This window comes from Podospora pseudocomata, chromosome 7 (assembly GCF_035222375.1).
Source record: "Podospora pseudocomata strain CBS 415.72m chromosome 7, whole genome shotgun sequence".
Lineage (NCBI taxonomy): Eukaryota > Fungi > Ascomycota > Sordariomycetes > Sordariales > Podosporaceae > Podospora > Podospora pseudocomata.
Genome location: NC_085891.1, coordinates 3140276 through 3159910, shown reverse-complemented (window position 1 = coordinate 3159910; position 19635 = coordinate 3140276). Strand labels below are relative to the sequence as shown.

General features: G+C 53.7%; 6 protein-coding genes and 2 non-coding genes across 8 annotated transcripts; 4 read left to right on the top strand and 4 right to left on the bottom strand.

The window, feature by feature from the left end:
- Window positions 1–405: 405 nt before the first annotated feature.
- LAS21 (major facilitator superfamily transporter protein) lies at window positions 406–3334 on the top strand (the record flags this gene model as incomplete). Its single annotated transcript, XM_062893906.1, has 7 exons — window positions 406–629; window positions 692–736; window positions 801–1092; window positions 1150–1277; window positions 1329–1929; window positions 1979–2227; window positions 2432–3334. 7 exons carry the CDS (start codon window positions 406–408, stop codon window positions 3332–3334), a joined length of 2442 nt encoding a protein of 813 aa, XP_062739758.1.
- Window positions 3335–3745: 411 nt separating this feature from the next.
- NOP4 (RNA recognition motif-containing protein) lies at window positions 3746–6046 on the bottom strand (the record flags this gene model as incomplete). The annotated part of the gene is made up of 1 exon (XM_062893905.1): window positions 3746–6046. One exon carries the CDS (start codon window positions 6044–6046, stop codon window positions 3746–3748), a length of 2301 nt encoding a protein of 766 aa, XP_062739757.1.
- A 229-nt stretch (window positions 6047–6275) lies between these two features.
- Window positions 6276–10166, top strand: YCG1 (chromosome condensation complex Condensin, subunit G). The gene is made up of 2 exons (XM_062893904.1): window positions 6276–9409; window positions 9471–10166. Exons 1-2 carry the CDS (start codon window positions 6664–6666, stop codon window positions 10001–10003), a joined length of 3279 nt encoding a protein of 1092 aa, XP_062739756.1. The 5' UTR covers window positions 6276–6663; the 3' UTR covers window positions 10004–10166.
- Window positions 10167–10275: 109 nt separating this feature from the next.
- QC762_0113590 lies at window positions 10276–10386 on the bottom strand. Its single transcript has one exon. It is a non-coding gene; the product is annotated as a tRNA-Leu (tRNA).
- A 526-nt stretch (window positions 10387–10912) lies between these two features.
- On the top strand, window positions 10913–13279 carry ade1 (Bifunctional purine biosynthetic protein ADE1; the record flags this gene model as incomplete). Its single annotated transcript, XM_062893903.1, has 1 exon — window positions 10913–13279. One exon carries the CDS (start codon window positions 10913–10915, stop codon window positions 13277–13279), a length of 2367 nt encoding a protein of 788 aa, XP_062739755.1.
- A 456-nt stretch (window positions 13280–13735) lies between these two features.
- QC762_0113570 lies at window positions 13736–13853 on the bottom strand. The gene has a single exon. It is a non-coding gene; the product is annotated as a tRNA-Gln (tRNA).
- A 550-nt stretch (window positions 13854–14403) lies between these two features.
- QC762_0113560 (uncharacterized protein) lies at window positions 14404–15147 on the bottom strand (the record flags this gene model as incomplete). The annotated part of the gene is made up of 1 exon (XM_062884333.1): window positions 14404–15147. The coding sequence occupies one exon, from the start codon at window positions 15145–15147 to the stop codon at window positions 14404–14406; it is 744 nt and encodes a 247-aa protein (XP_062739754.1).
- Window positions 15148–16037: 890 nt separating this feature from the next.
- QC762_710560 (uncharacterized protein) lies at window positions 16038–18241 on the top strand (the record flags this gene model as incomplete). Its single annotated transcript, XM_062893902.1, is given in 2 exon segments — window positions 16038–16066; window positions 16078–18241. The coding sequence occupies 2 exon segments, from the start codon at window positions 16038–16040 to the stop codon at window positions 18239–18241; spliced, it is 2193 nt and encodes a 730-aa protein (XP_062739753.1).
- Window positions 18242–19635: the final 1394 nt, after the last annotated feature.

Below are 19635 nucleotides of genomic sequence, written 5' to 3'. Positions count from 1 at the left end.
TAGCTTGCGAAGATTGATCAAAGACCTTCCTCATGGTGTTCAGACCTGCCGTTTTGGTGCAACGGCTTGCGGCAAAGTGTGGGGCCTCGACGTCTGGGGCCAATCTTGGACTAGGGGTCCGTCCAATCACGAACCCCGCCTGCTGCTTCAGACATTCCAGAAGGTCCAAATCCCAAGACATGGGGTCAAACTGCACCAAGATGGATATGTTCAACCTTATCTCTGAAAACTGAGTTGACAGTTGTCTCTTTTTCTTCTTCTTCTTGGAGTTTTTGGGGATGGCCTGTTGTACGCAATAGACTGGAATTTCCTTCGAAAAAGAAAAAGAGACATCTCTTACCACACCCCACCAAGCTTCAATTCCTGCTCACGCGCGCCTCAGATACCGGCGTTAGAAAGTTGGACATGTCGCCGCGTCGCAGTCGCGATGGCGGCATCTTGAGCACTCTGCTGCTGGTGGCAGCAAATCTTCTGGTTCCAATCGCCATATTCGTCTTTGGCAAGGGGTTTTTTCCCTACAAGCCACTTCTCCCTGGTCTTGCGACGTATGGCGAGAGCTCCGTTTATGGCGAGCCACCAAAGGCGCAGTTTGACAAGCTGGTGTTTATGGTTGTTGATGCGTTGCGGAGGTATTTCCCCCCTTAGCCCTTCTTCATACAGTGTGCGCTTTATGCTGACCCTTTTGCGACAGTGATTTTGTCTACACAGCAAACAGCGGCTTCAAATTTACCCAATCGTACGTCTCTGAATACTGTCCGGCGCATATTGGGGGGGGGGAAGGCTGACCGAGAAGGGAATAGACTGATTCGCGATGGGGGTGCTCTACCGTTCACGGCACATGCCACTTCGCCGACTGTTACGATGCCACGGCTCAAGGCGATAACCACGGGGTCTATTCCTTCGTTCCTGGATGTGGTGCTTAATCTGGATGAGGGGGATGAAAGCTCAAGCTTGGCGTCGCAGGATACGTGGTTGGCGCAGATGAAGAGGAAGAAGAAGGGGAAGCTGGTCATGTACGGAGATGATACATGGTTGAAGCTGTTTCCGGGCATGTTTGACCGCTTTGAGGGGACGACTAGCTTTTTTGTTTCGGTAGGTGGGATGGCTCTGTGAGAGATGGTTTAGGGGGCTGACTGAGGGGTTGTGTAGGACTTTACCGAGGTCGACAGTAACGTCACGAGGCATGTTCCAGAGGAACTGGAGAGGAAGGATTGGAATACTCTGGTTTTGCATTATCTTGGGTTGGATCATATTGGGCACAAGGGCGGGCCGAGGAGGTAAGCCACTGCTGGTAAACGGACATGTGCTGGTGGTACTGACGGTTACAGCCCCCATATGCTCAACAAGCAGCACGAGATGGACGGCATCGTCAAGCAAATCTACCAGGCCATCGAGTCCAAAGACCACCTCAAGTCAACCCTCTTTGTCGTCTGCGGAGACCACGGCATGAACGACGCCGGCAACCACGGCGCCTCCTCCGCTGGAGAGACATCCCCAGCCTTGTTGTTCCTCTCCCCCAAGCTCAAGAAGCTCAACAAGAGACTTCGAGCACCGCTGCCAGAGAACCCCGACTTCCAGTACTACGACACCGTCGAGCAGTCCGATCTGGCGCCCACTCTTGCCGCCTTGATGGGCGTTCCAATCTCCAAGAACAACCTCGGCGCGACCATCCCTGACTTTTTGCCGTTTTGGTCTAGCAGTGAAGTCAAGGCCGAGATTCTCATGCGCAACGCGGATCAAATCATGCAGGTGGCCCACGCGGCTTTTGGCCAAAAGATGTATGAGTGGTCCTTTAAGGAAGACGGCAAGCCCGAGACAGACGATGAGAAGCTAGCTGCCGGTTACATGGAATTTGAGCAGTTGTATCAACAAGTCTACCGAGGAGCCAGTCCTGACCTTTACCAGGAAATGATCCCCAAAGCAGGAAACGTAAGTTCCCCCCGTCTCTTCCCGCAACCACCTTGACTAACAAAAGCAGTGGCTCCACGAAGCCCAATCCTTCCTCTCCGGCATGGCGAGCAACTATGACACTCCACAAATGCTCCTCGGTTTTGGAATCGCCCTTTCGGCCCTCGTCCTCGCTCTCATCTCCTCCCCCACCCTCCCATCCATCCCCTTCTCCCTCGTCACTCTCGCCTACGGCGCAATGATGTTCGCCAGCAGCTACGTCGAAGAGGAGCAGCACTTCTGGTACTGGGGCACAACCGCCTGGTTCGGCTACCTCCTCGTCCGGGGCCTCAACCGCAAGGCAGCCCACCCAATCGCCCATGCTGTCTCCTTTGGTGTGATCCTCCTTGCAGCTCGCATCATCAGATCCTGGAACCAAACCGGTCAGAAATTCGCTGGAGAGCCTGACATTGTCACGCTCTACCTCCAGACGTCCCCAGTCCTGTTATGGTGTCTAGTCGGGGCAACATACTTTTGGATCCAGCAACATCTCACCTTTGGTCTCTCCAGCCTGCCAATCTGGCTTTCTTTTGCGACGTCGATTGGACTTGTGCTCGCGGCATTCACCTTCAAGGTTGCCTTTGTGGTGGAGGATGCGCCGGAATTGTTGACAGAGTTTGTGAAGAAAATGCTGGAGATTAATTTCAGTGGTGGGGGGAGGGAGCTGGTGGAGAGAGCGCGGGCGGTGTTTATCGGGTTGGGGATCCTGATGGCTGCTAGTCTGGGATTCATGGGGGCGAAGAAGCAGATTAGCCAGGGGCAGCCGGGGGTTTTCACTGCTTTGACGGAGCTGACGCTTTTTTTGGTGACGCAGAGCAGGGTTACTGATATCCCGCTTTTTTTGCTTTATAATCTTCAGTTCAGGCTACTACTCTCGTATGTACCGGAGTTGGAGCTGGGGGAGATTACGCTGTCGAGTCTACTGCTGCAGTACGCCTCGTTCTTCGCACAAGGCGGCTCCAACGCCATCAGCTCGATCGATTTATCGTCGGCGTATAATGGGATCGCAACGTACAACGCGACGTTCGTGGGGATATTGACGTTCTTGTCGAACTGGGCTGGGCCGGTGTATTGGGCGGTAGCGACGGTGATTTTGCTGCTGAGCAAACGACAACATCTGCTGAGCCGCCGCCGGGGAGGGGAAGAGGGAAATGTGTACAAGTTGCACGTCTCCCTCATGACGGTGTTTATCACCGCGGCGACGGCTGCGGTCATGGGGGCTTGTGGGGTGTTGAGGGATCATTTGTTTATTTGGACGGTTTTCAGCCCAAAGTATCTTTATGTTGTTGCCTGGGCTGGGGGGGTGCATTTGGGGGTGAATGTCGGGATGGGGGGTTTGTTGTATTGGCTTGGGGTCAGGGAGGGGAGTGGGAGGGAGAAGGCGTGAAATGGGGAACGGGGAGAGAGGACTTTCTGGAAGATGGGCACCTTGTCGTCTTTCCCCTTTTGGATGATCACAAGACGCATTCTGTCAATAATACTTGGGACCTTTGTCGTGTCGGACTGAAAAGGGTGGTATATAGTAGAGATACTTTTGGCATCATTTTGTGTAGGAGTCAGATCATCATGCGAGTCAAAATAACCTCCAACGGTTGGGTTACGGCAGAACGAAAATAAATGTGATTCAGTTGGGCTCCCGAGCAGTAAAAAGCCTCCATTTCATGGTAGACAGAGCACACACACGACGGTGTATTGGCGCAGATAATATCCTCATTGAATTACACCCCTTTGATAATGCTAACAACAACCGCTCGAATCTATCTCTCCCAAGCCCATACACAAAACAACTCCATCAGCCTTACTTCTCACCCCTGAGCTCCGCCTTCTTCTTCCTCATCTCCCTCTTCCTCGCCACAATCTTCGTCCTCATGGCCAACTTAGCCTCCGCATTCTTCTTCCCCTCCTTCGTCTGCGGCTCCGCCTTACCCTTCTCCTCCTTGGGAACAGCACTCTTCTTCCCCTTGCTACTCTTATTCCACGTATCTGGCCTCTTCTTCTCCTCCTTCCTCTCCCACCTGTTCTTCCTCCCCCTCTCCCTCTCCCTCTCCCTCTTCTCCCTCTCCGCCCTCGACCCCGGCGCCCTCGGCCCCTCCTCCCGAATCTTCTGCTCATGCTGCCTCCTCCTCTGCACAACATTCGCATTCTCAATAGCAAACTCCACAATCAACCTGCTCGTCTTCCCCGCCTCACTCTTCATCGCATGACCATTCAGCCACCTCAACCCCATCAACGCCCAGCGGTGCGAGGTGTACTCAATAAACCCATACCCCCTGCTCTTCCCCCCTCCCTCCGCCTTCTTCTCATCAATCTTGCTCCCCTGCACCGTCTCAAACACAATCTTGGCTTGCTTAACCACCCCCTTCCCCTTCTCCTTCCTGTGCCTCTCCGCCTCCTTATCCTGCTCACCACCCCGGAGATTCTCCTCCTTCGAAAGCGGCGCCCTCTTCCCTTCCTTGACATCCTTCGCAAAACCCACCACCGCCTCCCTGGCCAACGCCTTCAGGGCCTTAGAGTCCATATTAGCAGGAATATTCCTTACCGCCAGGCGGGTGAGCGAGATGTGAAGCGCCGGGTTGCTCTCAATAAGCTTCTTCCTCTGCTTCGCGCTCGCCTCACGCATCTTGATCTCCTGATCGGAGAGCGTCCTGAAAACGGGCGAGCTAGCGGGGATTTGACCCTCCTGAAGCAGAAAAAGACGGCGCTTGTCCTTGTCCTTCTTGGACGCGCTCATTTCTTGCAGCCGCGCAGCCTCGCTCTTGTCAACGGCAGGGGCGACCTGGAGGATGCGGCCGTCAAGGGTGTACGTTCCCTCGGGGTCGAGGGTTTCGTCCTGCAGGACGGAGTGCTTGGCCAGCGTGGGGGCAGGGCGACGGGGAGCGCCCTTGAGGCAGGAGACATAGTCGTCGTGGTTGAAGAAGCAGACGAATCCAGTACCCGCGGGCCGGTCGGTGCCGCGCTCTTTGACCACGCGGGCGTACCTGACTGCACCAAAGGTTTCAAAGTGGGCCTTAAGCTGCTCGTCGGTGGCGGTGTAAGGGAGGTTGCGGATGAAGACGGTGGTGGAGTTGTCAGTGGACAACTTCTTTTCCGGCTCTGCCTCTTCCTCCTCGTCGTCTGATGCATCCTCAAACTCGGCATCGCCATCCTCGTCCATCTCCTCGTCTGAATCCTTCTCCTCGTCATCATCTTCGTCCTCGTCCTCGCTGTTGACATCTTCATCATCATCCTCCACCTCATCCTCAAGATTCTTGCCGTAATTCTTGAAGAAATTCGCTAGATCGCGATCCTCCTGTGTCATGTTCGGGTCCTCCTCCTCTTCCTTCTCCTCCTCCTTTTTCGCCTTCTTGGCCTTCTTCTTCTCAGTCTTGGTCTCCTCACCACCCTCCTCTTCCTCCTTGTGCTGCTCCCAAGTCTGCTTATCAACCGCCCAATCAACCGCCACCGTCCGCCCGTCAATCTCCTTGCCATTAATAGCCTCCAACGCCTTCTCCGCATTCTTGCGACCCCGAAGCGTGACGAAACCAAAACCAGAAAGCTTCCCCTTCGAATTGGGCAAATCCGCAAACTTGATCTTGCCAAAAGGCTGGAACAGCTTGGCGAGCTGCTCCGACGACTTGATGCTCCAAGGCAAGTTACGAATAATAAGCTTGGGTGCCTTTCTCTGCTCAGCCAGCTCCTCCTCCCGCTGGCGCTTTTCGGTGACGACTCTTGCAGCGACCTCGGTGCTAGCCTTCGCGGCATCGCGGAGACGGGGCTGGGCAATGTCGAGCCTCAACCTGCGGCCGTCGAGGAGCTCGTTGTTGAGCTTGATCTTGGCCTCGATGGCATCCTCGGGGTCGGCAAAGGAGACGAAGCCGTAGCCGCGGGAGGTTTTGGTTTTGGGGTCGAGGACGACGGTGGCGTGTTTGACGGGGTAATGTTGGGAGAAGAAGTTGGTGAGGGACTCGCTGGTGGCTGATGGGGGGAGGGATCGGACGAAGAGGGATCGGTTTTTGTCGACTCTGGGTCTTTTGTTGGGGTTGGAGGAGGATTGGTCGGTGGAAGAGGTGGTGGCCTCGACGGGGCCGTCCTCGCGTTGGCGTTTTTTGTCTGCTCCCATTGTGCGAGTTTGGTATGTGAATTTTGGTGGTTTTTCCGAGGAGCTGGTCCCTGGCTCAATTGACAATTGGAAAGAAAAAAAAATCCCAGGGAGATGGGCTGATAAGAAGCTTATCGTGCGAAAAGTGGGGGCTTTCGTGCTCCTTGCCGCTAGAATCACGGCCTTTGAAGATGGTCGTGATGCCTTCAAAGATGATTGATAGGCCTTACATAAAGTGCAATAAGCCTTTCAGGATGTTAAAATGCCTTTACACTTTTAATAAACCTCCAAAGATAGTCTGAAGGCCTTTAAAAATACTTGGAGAGGTTGTTGAAGATGGTCGACGGTATCGCTGTTATCTTGTTAGGCCTTGCGACGTCCCTGCCAAGCTGTGGGTCATACCCCTCCAAACTTTCGCGCGCTAAGCTAGAACAGGAAATTGCTGGGTAAACAAACAACATTCGCAAAGTCGCCATTCACTTGTCAGGCTCCTTTTCTGTAACAACCACTGTCATTCTCCTACGACACGACGACACCCTTCACAACGACACCCCCAATGTGATTCCTGAACCGGATGAAAAATACAACTTGAACATTTAGAAACCAGTCCACGGCGCGCACAAAACCCCGTCGCCAGCATGGCCCCCCGAGCAACAAGATCAACCCGCTCCTCCACCGCCGGCGGCGGCGCCACCTCCCGCGCCAGCACAACAGCAACAGCCACCTCCCGCTCCTCCCCAGCCGTAAACTACAACATCCCCGAAGAAAGCCCCGACAACGCCCTCCGACAGCAAGTCGCCGCCGTCTTCCGCGACGCCCAGCGCACCACCGCCTCCCACCGCAAGCTAGCCGTCACCCTCCGCAAGATGCAGGAAGCCTGCTGCTATGAGCCAACGGCTACCAAGAAAACTGCCACGACTACCAACCTCGGCGACTTTGACGAGGATGACTTCAACACCGAGTTTGTCCGCTGCGTTCTGCGCGTCATGCCCGTCAAGAAGTCGGAAGGGGTAGGCGAGAAGACGGTCAGGTTCATTGGGCTGTTTTTGCGGCATGCGATTGACAAGGACAATGAGATTACGGGCGAGGCGGATATGGATACTAGTACTATGCCTGAGACGCCTGCTACGAGACTCACGACGTATCTGATGGTTACGATTTTGCCGTTGCTGCAAGCGAAGGACAAGTTTGTGAGGTATCGGTCGACGCAGTTGATTTCACACATTATCAGCTCGCTGGATGCGATTGATGATGATTTGTTTCAGAAGCTGAGGTCGGGGTTGTTGAAGAGGATTCGGGACAAGGAGGCCATGGTAAGGGTGCAGGCTGTGCTCGGGTTGGGGAGACTGGCGGGGAATGAGGTCGAGGCTGAAGAAGATTCGGAGGATAGCGAGGGGGGTGGTGCGGGCAGTGGTCTCTTGGATAAGTTGCTGGAGGTGTTGCAGAACGATCCTAGCGCTGATGTCAGGAGGTCGCTTTTGGTGAATCTGCCTATTCTGCCCAAGACGTTGCCTTTTCTGCTTGAGAGGGCGAGGGATCAAGATGCGGCGACGAGGAGGTCGGTGTACTCGCGGCTGCTTCCCGCGCTGGGTGATTTTAGGCACTTGTCACTTTCGATGAGGGAGAAGCTGCTCCGATGGGGCTTGCGCGACAGAGATGAGAACGTCCGTAAGGCGGCCGGTCGTCTGTTCCGTGAGCGCTGGATCGAGGATTGCGCGGGGACGCCACCGCCTGCTGAGACCGGTCAGCCGGCTGAGGTTTCACCCCCTAACCTCGACGCGCTCCTTGAGTTGTTAGAGCGTATCGATGTCATCAACTCTGGTGGCGAGAACGGCATCGGTCTTGAAGCCATGAAGGGTTTCTGGGAAGGTCGTCCAGACTACAGAGAAGCCATGGTCTTTGACGACACCTTCTTTGAGACTCTGAGCGCCGAGTCCGTCTTTGTCTGCCGAACCTTCAACGACTTTTGCCGCAGCGAGGGCAACGGCAAGTTTGAGCAGCTCGTCGAGGAGAAGCTCCCCGAAGTCACCAAAGTAGCCTTCTACCTCGAGCGCTACATCAAGGTCCTGATCGACGCCATCAAGCGTGCCGAAGAGCAGGAAGACCTTGAAGAGGAAGAGGAGGAGGACACGGTGGAGCAGGAGTTCATAGCAGAACAGCTCCTCCACATCGCCCTCACACTCGACTACTCTGATGAAGTCGGTCGTCGCAAGATGTTCTCCCTCCTCCGACAGACCCTCTCCATTCCCGAACTCCCTGACGAGGTGACTAAGTTGACTGTCAACGTCCTCCGCGACATTTGCGCCCCTGACGCTGCCGGGGAAAAAGAATTCTGCTCCATCGTCCTCGAAGCCGTAGCCGACGTGCACGACACCATCGTCGACGAGCCGCCCGCGAGCGAGAACGATAACGACGATGAATCGTTCCACTCGGCTCAGTCAGAGGTGTCCACCCCCGACGGCGACACCACCCCGACCAAATCCTCCAAGAACAAGAACGTCCCTGCGCTGTCCGAGGAGGAGGCGGCCAAGAAAGCGATCAAGGAGATCATGATCAACATGAAGTGCTTGCATATCGTGCAGTGCATGCTCGCCAACGTGACGGGCGATCTCCAGCAAAACGACCACTTGGTTTCAATGCTTAACAATCTTGTTGTGCCAGCTGTCCGTTCCCACGAGGCGCCTGTGCGGGAGAGGGGTCTGGTCTGTCTGGGTTTGTGTTCGTTGTTGGATAGGTCGCTAGCGGAGGAGAATTTGACGCTCTTTATGCACTTTTTTAGCAAGGGGCATACGGCGCTGCAGATTACGGCGCTGAACATCTTGACGGACATTTTGAATGTGCATGGGTCACAGCTGTTGTCTGCTAACCCTACACTGTTGAAGGTCTACATCAAGGCTTTGAGGTCGGGGGCGAGGCATCCTGAGGTGCAGGCTTCTGCTACGGTGGCGGTGTCGAAGTTGCTGCTTGGGAGGGTGATTTCTGATCATGACTTTTCCGCGGAGCTGCTCAAGACGTTGGTTGTGGCGTACTTTGAGCCGGCGAGCAGTGACAACCAGTCTGTCAGGCAGGCGCTGAATTATTTCCTGCCGGTGTTTTGCTACAGTCGGGCGGAGAATCAGGACTTGATGAGGATTGTTGCGCTGGATGCGCTGCACACGTTGTATAATGTGAGGGAGGGGCTGGAGGATGATGACGCGGATGTGGATGAGGAGATGGTGAGTTTGGCGACGATTGGCGCTTGCTTGGTGGACTGGACGGATCCGAGGAAGTGTTACTACCCGGGCAAGGAGGAGGGGGTGGAGGGGGAGAGGAAGAATGTGAATGCGGATGTGCATTTGGAGTTTGCGAGGGGGATTTTGGAGAGGTTGTCTGGGAGTGTGCCGAGTAAGTTTGATCCGTTTCCCTCTCACGTTTGGCCGTGTGGAGAGTGCTAACGAGACGACAGGAGAGGAAAAGAAGATTATTGCTGCGCTGCTTGGCAAACTTTATGTGTCTCCGGCCTCAAGTGAGGAGCTCACTAGAGACATCTATGCCCTGGTTTGTGAGGCTGTTGAGAATGGTCTTTTGACTGATGCGACGAGTCGGAACTCGCTGTACAAATTGCATGTTGGGCTTGGCAAGATTGTCAACCAGCTTGATGCTGCTGCTGTGGCGGCGCAGATGAACTCGGCTGAAGGTCAGGTACAGAGGTACAGGAGGAGCGTTAGCAGGGCTAGTTCTGTTGGGCTGGGGAGTGTGGCCGGTGCTGGTGCTGGAAACAATGCTGGAAGGGAGGGCTCAGTTGTTTCATCCAGGGCGGGGAGCGTCATCAAGGAGGAGGATGAAGAGGAGGAGGAGGCGACGGTTGTGTTGAGCAGGACGGAGCCGGTGATGAAGAGTATTGAGGAAGATGATGCGGAGGAGGATGGAGATGATAAGAGTTTGGTCAGTGAGTTGCTGGATGAGGATGAGGAAGATGAGGGTGAGGACACTCTGTGAGTGCCCGGGGATGATGGTGTTGGATAGTGGTGTAGGGATGAACATATGGGATGGCGGGCTGGAAGGATAGCATGACTGGCTGGGTTGTTTGTTTTGTTTGACATGTTATGAATATGATTTGAAGACTGATGTTATCTTTTGAAAGACCTCGCGCGATATGGGACATATGAGGAGCTCTTGTGGACGGTTGGTCTTGAACATTCGCTTGGTCGGTTGACCTTGAGCAGCATCATGAGCCGTCGCTCTGAGCTTGTCCTTCAACAAATCAGTACGGTGAGATGGCCGAGCGGTCTAAGGCGCCACGTTAAGGTTCTCCTTAATCAACATCTTCTCAAAAGATTCCGTGGTCCGAAAGGGCGTGGGTTCGAATCCCACTCTCATCATTCATTTTTGGAATTTTTGCATTCCTCACTTCATGCAACCCTTGAGAGTTTCAAAATGGTGTTGGCGAACAAGTCAGGAACCCTGGTTTCACGATAGAGCAGTGTGAAGATCAGAAATTGGACAGCTCGGTTGGTACTGAGAACAAGGGGCGCCCTGAAGCATAACGCTAAGGCTGGTGAGAGCCAGAACTCAGCGACAGCTCACAGAGAGCTCCAGTGTTCACTCTATCATCAGCTATTGCGTCCAGCTTTTCCACAGCCCAACTCACATGCTGAGCTTTTTTTTTTTTTTTTTCCTCTTTCTCTCAAGGTACGTACTCCGTCCCCATCCGCTAATCAAACAGGGAATTGGCCAATCAGCGGTGCCCTGTCGATAACAAGCGCGGGGGAGGGGTAAAATTTCTCTGCCCCGGATTTTCATTTTGACAGAAATGGAGGGGCAATCCGAGAGCGCTGCTGGGTCAGGGACGACTCACTTTGCTCCAGTCACGCAAGTGTGACAACCACCCCCAAACACAACTCAAAAATGTCGTCTCTTCGGATCCTGCTGGTCGGCAACGGTGGCCGCGAGCACGCCCTTGCCTGGAAGCTCTCCCAATCGCCATATGTGGAGTCCATCATCGCCGTTCCTGGCAACGGCGGCACCGCGGGGTTGCCCAAGGTGACCAACACCACCGCCGTTAAGCCCAACGACTACCCCGGCCTCGTCGAGTTCGCAAAGAAGAACAACATTAACCTCGTCGTCCCTGGCCCGGAGGCGCCCCTCGTCGACGGCATCGAGGGCTACTTCCGCGAGGCCGGCATCCCGGTCTTTGGCCCCTCCAGGGAGGCCGCGCGCATGGAGGGCAGCAAGACCTTTTCCAAGGACTTTATGAAGAAGCACAACATCCCGACTGCCGCCTACGAGAACTTTTCCGACTACGAAAAGGCTAGCGAGTATCTGAAGACTGTCAAGCACAATGTTGTCATCAAGGCCACTGGTTTGGCTGCTGGCAAGGGTGTTATCCTTCCCCAGACTCAGGAGGAGGCTCAGCAGGGTTTGAAGGATATCATGCAGGACAAGGCGTTTGGTGATGCTGGCAACGAGGTCGTCATTGAGGAATTTTTGGTTGGTGATGAGCTGAGCATCCTGTCTTTCTGCGACGGTACCACGATCAAGTCCCTGCCTGCTGCCCAGGATCACAAGCGAATTGGCGATGGCGACACTGGGCTGAACACTGGCGGTATGGGATGCTATGCGCCCACTAAGCTCGCTACCCCTGAGCTCCTCGCTCGTGTTGAGCGCGAGATTCTTCAGCCTACCATTGATGGTATGCGCAAGGATGGCTTCCCCTTCAAGGGCTGCCTTTTTACTGGCCTGATGATTGCCCCTGATGGCACCCCCAAGGTGCTCGAGTACAACGTCCGCTTTGGCGACCCGGAGACTCAGACGGTTCTGCCATTGCTCGAGTCCGATCTCGCCAAGATCATGTACGCCTGCGCCGGCCCTATCCCCTACCTCGAGGACGTCCCCGTCAAGGTGTCCAACAAGTTTTCCACCACCGTGGTGGTTGCTGCCCCTGGATACCCCGAGTCATACCCCAAGAATATCCCCATGCAGGTGTCAGCTGCTCCCCAAGATATCACCATCTTCCACGCTGGTACCAAGCTCACTGGTGACGTTTTGGTCACTGATGGTGGCCGTGTCATTGCTGCGAATGCTGTTGGCGAGTCTCTCCGTGCCGCTGTTGATAAGGCGTATGAGGGCGTCAAGCTCATCAACTTTGATGGCATGTACTACCGCAACGACATTGCTCACCGTGCTTTCCGTGAGTCAGAGGCTTCTGGCAAGCTCACTTATGCCCAAGCTGGTGTGAGCATCGATGCCGGAAACGAGCTTGTCGACCGCATCAAGGCTGCCGTGGCCACCACCCGCCGCCCTGGCGCCGACGCTGTGATCGGTGGCTTCGGTGGAGAGGTCGATCTCTCCCAGGCCGGTTTCCCCGGTGCACCCATCGTTGTCGGTGCCATCGACGGTGTCGGCACCAAGCTCATCATTGCCCAGAAGATGAACAAGCACGACACCGTTGGTATTGATCTCGTCGCCATGAACGTCAACGATCTTGTCGTCCAGGGTGCTGAGCCCTTCATGTTCCTCGATTACTACGGCTGCAGTCGCCTTGATGTGTCCGTTGCTGCTTCTTTCGTTGAGGGTGTTGCCAAGGGCTGCCTCGAGTCTGGCTGTGCTCTTGTTGGAGGTGAAACGGCTGAGATGCCTGACCTCTACACTGGCGATGACTACGATGCTGCCGGCGCCGCCATTGGTGTCATGAAGGCTGAGCAGCGTCTCCCCCGCAAGGATGCCATGGTTGAAGGCGATGTCCTCATCGGTCTTACTTCTTCTGGTGTTCACTCCAATGGTTTCTCTCTCGTCCGCAAGGTCGTTCAGAAGTGTGGCCTTGAGTACACAGATGCCTGCCCATGGGACGGCTCCAAGTCTGTCGGCGAGGCGCTTTTGACCCCCACGAAGATCTATGTCAAGCCTTTGCTCAAGGTTCTGGCTTCTGAGCCCGGTGCTGCTGCTGTCAAGGGTATGGCGCATATCACTGGTGGTGGTCTGACTGAGAACGTCCCCCGCATGTTGCCCAAGCACCTCTCTGCTGAGATTGATGTCGCGGCGTGGGAGTTGCCGCCTGTGTTCAAGTGGCTTGCCGAGAGCGTTGAGCCCGCGGAGATGGGCAGGACGTTCAACACTGGTATTGGCATGGTGGTTGCTGTTGCTGCTGAGGGTGTTGAGGGTGTTGTTAAGGGGTTGGAGGAGGCTGGTGAGAAGGTGTATACTTTGGGTAGGTTGACGAAGAGGCCGGAGGGTGGTAATGGGTGTGAGTTGAGGAATTTGGAGAGCTGGGCTTAGTTATGAGGGGACAATGAGATGATAGAATAAAAACGTAAGATAATGAAATGGGTTGGGAAATCAAAAATGTAAATAGTGAGAGGGTTAATTATGAATTTTGAGGCATTGGGGGGGCTTTTCTTTGATTTTACTATGATGACTTCGCATTAAGGACTGTGAACTCGCCAGTTGTGTATGATTTAACGGTTGGTTCTCAAACAATCGTCTGTCACACTACACTCTTTTGTTCAATTTCATTCCATAGTTTTGAATTGCACATACCACACCCAAAGATACAATAGGATTGTTTTTTTGGTTTTTTTTTTCTTTTTTTTCCCCCTCGGAATGAATTGACCTTGAGATGTTTCAGTGTTGAGATGTTGGCGAGTGCTTTTCTGTATCCCGTTCCACGCCGCCACCACATATGTTGAGTGATATGGCAGTCGTCTGACCTGTATGGGCATGTTCCAATAAATTGGTTCTATAGTGTAGCGGTTATCACTCCGGATTCTGAAAACAATCTCTCGTGCCCCATCATACAAAGTACGTAAGAGAAATTCTTCCGGCAACCCCGGTTCGAGTCCGGGTAGGACCTTTAGTTTTTTGGGTTTTTATATGTGTTTTGGGGGGTTAGGCAAGTGGTGTTTGGTTTGTTGTTCTGGTAGATTTATGTTTTTGGTGTTTATAGTTTCTGAAAGGCGGAGCTGTATGTGAGGGGTTGGGGAAGTGTTTTTGTCGTCCTATCTTTTGAGGGTATTTGGGAAGCGCTGTTCTTGTGGGTGTTTGTGTATTGTAAGAGGGAGATTTATTGTGGTTGTTGTGTCCTTTCTGCTCGTCAGGGTGTGTGTGCGTATGCTCAAAATATCCCCAGGATTAGCTCCCTTTTCTTCTTCTTCCATGCTAGATACTCCACACTCGCTTTTTTCTTTGGGCAGACCCTTACCTCGCCCTGATACCCCCGGAGAAACGATGGAAATATGGCCTGGGCTTCATCAGCTTGCAGATGAAATGATGACCTGCACAAAATCTGTCGCCAATGGTAGTGACGCATTATCAGAGCGTCATCCTAGAGCTAAATACGCCTTTCGAGCATATTTACCCTCCAAAAAGCCTTGTTTAACGACGCGCAAAGTTTCCCACATCGTCTACGATACGAAAAGTTCTTCCGGTTTCCTGTCCCACTTCGCCTTGCCCTCCTCAAGTGTCTCCTTCTTGGGGCTAAATTGTTGGCAGAGCCACCTGAGAGCAGGTTTGTGAGGGTTCTCCACATCTTGTAGCATCAGGGAGTGGTGGCGATGGAGATTCCCCAAGAAATTCTTGATGAACCATTCTTTCCCCTCGCCCACCCTATCCCTAATTTTTACTATGCCATCCCAATAGTGGAAAAAACGGCCCTGATTAACCAACAGGCTATAGTCGCGGGAAGGCCTAACAGGATGATCTGTGAACATGCTTATGAGGGTCAACATGGTGGCGAGAGGCCAACTTTGTTCGGGGGGTCGTTGAGACAAGGCCGCTTCATGCTCAACCAGGTCTCCATTTCGGAGCTGGTAGTGCATCAATGGAAGAGACAAAGCCAATGCGCCGAAGAAAGACGAGCCGTCCTTGTCCACGGCCAGGTGCTCCTCGGGGGGATTGCGCACCCCTCGAAACCATTGGGCTTGTATAATATTGTTCACATCCATGCCGAGCAGTTTTTGAAACCGTTTGCGCTGCTCCGTCAGCTCATCCCGGGAAGTCCAGAATTCCCTCTCCTGTTCCCGAGCCTTGAGCCACTCTTCGGGAGTGTTTGGTGATGTCTTCCCCCCCTGGCGAAGAAATGAGGGAAACCAGAGATGCCAAGAGTTGTTTGACCACGTGTTGATGTGAAACATCATGTTTCGCAACATGGCGAAGTCTGGGGAACTCCAGGTCGCCTCTATTCGTCCAGGAAAGATGCCATAGTTTGTGGACGGTGGCGTGCTTCATGTCTAAATCTGATAACTCCAGACCAGAGTTGACTCGCATCAGGTCCTCGAATGCATCGAGCCAGCCAAAAATTGGCTTTTGGTCTGCAAATTCGGGACGATAAGTAACATCGAGCGGGTTAGTACCGTCGAGAGCGAAGGACTTGGGTGGTGTGTAGCCACGGGGGGTGGGTTCCCAGCCTAGTTCATTGGCGAGACGGACAGGCGAGTAGACACTTTCGTGAAGAAAGGTGGCTATGAGTTTTGGCAGTTCCACCGAGAGAGACTGGGCTGGAGACATCAGTGTCGATGCCCTCCAGTTCGACATTTTTTTTTTTGGGAAGAGCAGGCTTCCCATCGGGGCCTGTCTCGGACCGATAAACAGTGATCTGGGCGGGTGGCACTCCTCAACAGAGGCTTTATACAGCCCCCCTGCTGGTCCGTAGAGTCTAAGTTGTCGACAATCATGTGGGAGGCTTTTCGACTTGAGAGGTGAATCGGAGATGTTAGGCATATATGTTTATGAATGAAACGTGGTGTTGATATATGTCTCTCTGGTCTTGATCGACCAGCCAATCAGAGGCCTTTCCAGCTGGACTGGGGTAGAATGACAAGAGCGGCAGGCAGATGGCCGGTCCACTTCTCCCCCATGTTCGATGGTGCGCCAGCGCCACTTCGCATCGCGGCACGAAACCAACGACCCATATCTAGTGTGAGAAATTACAACCAAATTTACTACTGAGTACCGAGTGCTGAGCACTCAGCACTACTCGGAACCCGACAGCTAGACCGACCGACCGACTGACCGACTCACTTACTCCCACAAACCACCCATGACCAACCTCGAAACCGAGCGACACCGGTGCGCTTCAGTTTGCCGGGGGACGACAACAACAACACCAAGATGTACCTCCACCCAGCTTCGAGTCCGCCATTAACAGGCCGCGCCTGGCCCGGCTGGCTACCCTCCTTTTCCAACGATGCTGGCGGTGGGCATGACGATGGGGACCATCCCGACAAGGATCTCCAGAACTGGTCGAGTCTAATCGGCATAATAACCGCCATCTGCGGCAATGTCCTCATTGCTCTGGCTCTCAACGTCCAGCGGTATGCGCATATTCGGTTACACAGACACAAAGTGGCAATGCGGGAGCGCGCAAGGCAGGCACTGAAGCATGCCAATTCTGCGTCGCAAAGCTCTGGACTAGGGGGCTATGGAGCGGCCGAGACATCCCACTCGGACGGTGTGCTGAGCGAGATCAGTGAAGAAACCCGTGATTCGACCGAGACGGACCCCCTCACGCATTCGTTCCGGTCCGACGACTCTCGCTGGAGCGGAAGCTCTGACAGTGACGAAGCCAAGGTCCCCTCGACGTATCTCAAGGACCCTTACTGGTGGTTGGGGCAGGTTCTCATCACGGTGGGTGAGATGGGCAACTTTTTGGCCTATGGCTTTGCGCCGGCGTCTATTGTCAGCCCGCTCGGCGTGGTTGCTCTTGTTTCGAATTGTGTGATAGCGCCCATCTTTTTCAAGGAGATATTCCGCCAACGCGACTTCTGGGGTGTCGTTATTGCTATTGGAGGCGCGGTTACGGTGGTCTTGAGCGCAGATTCGGAGGAGACCAAGATGGGGCCGCACGAGGTGTGGGATGCCATCACCACCATGGAGTTCAAGATTTATATGGGCGTCAGCTGCGGTCTGATTGCGCTGTTGATGTATCTCAGCCCTCGGTACGGGAATCGTACCATTCTTATCGATTTGGGCCTGGTTGGCTTGTTTGGAGGCTACACAGCGCTTTCAACCAAGGGTGTATCCTCGATGCTCTCATCAACCCTCCTCGGTGCTTTCACCACTCCAGTCACCTATGTCCTTCTCTTCGTCCTCCTCTCAACGGCCATCATGCAGGTCCGCTTCCTCAACAAGGCCCTCCAGAGATTCGACTCCACCCAAGTCATCCCGATCCAATTCGTCCTGTTCACGCTCTCCGTCATCATCGGCAGCGCTGTCCTCTACCGCGACTTTGAGCGCACTACCAAGGAACGCGCCGCCAAATTCATCGGTGGCTGTCTCCTCACCTTTTTCGGCGTCTTCCTCATCACGAGCGGCCGGCCCCGCCACGACGACGAAGACGAAGCCGCCCTCTCCGACGCCGAAGGCATAGAAGAAACCATCGGTCTCTCTAACCAAGATCCCGGCACCAACTCCCTTGCCCGGACCTCCTCCCGCAGAGGTAGCGACTCGGCAGTTGTAGGACGATCCAGGCGGTCGTCCCGCGTGAGCTTCACAAACAAACCCTTAGCCGCCCTTTCCAAGCAGAAACCCTCTCTCATCAACGAGGACGATTACGATGAAGACCACGAGGATGCGCCTTTGTTAGGTCCATGGAGGGACAGCACGCCCCCTAATCCTAACCATTTCCGCCACCCAGGGATGGGGGCACATACCATTTCTTCGGATTCCGTTCCCTCCGTTATACCGTCAGCGGCAGTCTCAGATACAGACCATAACCCATTGGTGACTTTGTCTTCAACTCCCCCACCAATAACCACCATCCCACCTACCACACCCAGAAGCCACCCTCATCCGAGGATCTTCACCACAGTAGGCGTAACAGCGGGGGGAAACCCGGTTATTTCCCCCTCTCCCTTCTCCACCACCTTGACAGCAGTGGTGACAGACAAATTGTTATCACACCTGGAAGGTTCCCCAACCCAACTCCTCCCAACCCACAAACGAAACCGACCTTCTCTCAGAAACAGCCTTTTTGTCCCGTCAGAAGAGGTCTCAGACACGGAACAGGGTCAGGGCCAGGGTCAACAAACTGTCAGCGCGGGGGTGGAAAGTACTGGTAATGAAACGGGGTTTATCAGAAGGCGGGCAAGAAGTTTGAGTCATACATTAGGGGAGTTCCTGGGTGTTAGTGCTGCCCCGTCAAGAGCGGCTTCTCAAAGTGAAGAGGATGGAGGGGGTTTGGCTAGAGCGAGGACGTCGGGGGGGGAGGAGAGAAGGGGATATAATAGTGTGGAGACTTTATAACCTGAACTAGCATTGTTTGTGCTTGTTTTCTTTAGGGTGGGTAGGTGGGTGTGTTTATTGGGAAGGAGACTTTGGCTTTAAAGATCGTTAGCATTTGTTTTTGTGTGGCGTACTAGCATAGGCATTTGGACATGGGCGTTTTTGTGGCTTGGAGTTTGGGTTCAGGATGGGGGAGGAATATATATGTTTATGGGATACACTTTGTTTTTATGGGTGACAGAGGGGCAGCAGGGGGGGGGAAAGTAATCAGGAGGTTGTATAAATCATCAGCTTTGTTCAATACAGCGTTAGGAGATGGGGTAATATGTCATCTATTTCCACCCCCCAAAAAACCGTTACGGGGTAACTGAGGGGGCTGTGACTGAGTATGGGGTGTCTCTAAAGTTTGTTGTCTGATTGTGACTCTTTACCTCGAGAGCAGTGTCATGTCATTGATAGCACCTCGGTTGGGGAGGGCAAAATTTGTATGACAGATGTCATCTTTTTTTTTGAAGGTCCTTGTGGTTCCAGTCATTGTCCTGCCTGCCAGTATGTCCTATTTATGATCTGCTAAGGTGTCCAAGCATCTATTCTGTACACGTCCTCTCGGCTATCTTTAATGTCTTCCATAGGAATTTCGTCAATATCATATCATCACTCTCGTACAGGTGTGTAATTATTGAAGTTGAACGAAGCCAGGCAATACTCTTCACAAGGAAGGAGCGTGTGGGAAGGTGGGCTATCGCTCCTGCCTCGTTACCTCAACCCCACGCGTTCCTTCCCTGAGCTGTTGCCCTGCCTAAAACGCGAACCTGTTTTGCACAAAAAAATCGAAGCCCTAATTCACCCTGCAACTGCCCGCAATTAGAGTTTTCGTCTCAACATCTTTGTCTCAGCATCTTCAACCCAGCTTAGCCACCAGGTCAACACCTCCTCAGAGCCCCCCCACTACCTCGACTAGGGGTGTATTGAGGATGGGCCAAAAAGCGATCGATATCGAGGTATGTTTTCGACTTTTATTGTGTTTTGTGCTAGACGGCCATTGATGGGTTTGTAGATGGTGATGAATCCAAACACGATATCGATTCAAACTCTCCCACAACTTAACAGTCTTGATCTCAACATCTTTGGCTGTCTCCAACTACCAAGTCAACGCCTACTCAGAGCTTCCTCCCTATCCCAGCTCTCAGACGGTTACTATTGAGGTATGTTCGACATTGGTTGTTTCATTGACCATCACTAACGTTTCTGCAGCACAAGGTGAGCTTCCCGCCTGCTGGCGGTCAAGTGTGGCTTGCTCGCGCCCAAACCAAGTATTATCTTTCGCGCCTTGACGACCAGACGCCCACCTCGCCAAGCTTGTAGGCTTGTTTCAGCAACGGGATGCGGGCAATCTTCTTGACTCGGGCATAGTA

Bases quoted from the DNA above. Each gene is read 5' to 3' on its own strand.
- YCG1 (XM_062893904.1), top strand. From the start codon at position 6,664: ATGGCCCCCCGAGCAACAAGATCAACCCGCTCCTCCACCGCCGGCGGC. The intron at 9,410-9,470 runs GTAAGTTTGATC...ACGAGACGACAG, and splicing joins GTTGTCTGGGAGTGTGCCGA to GAGAGGAAAAGAAGATTATT.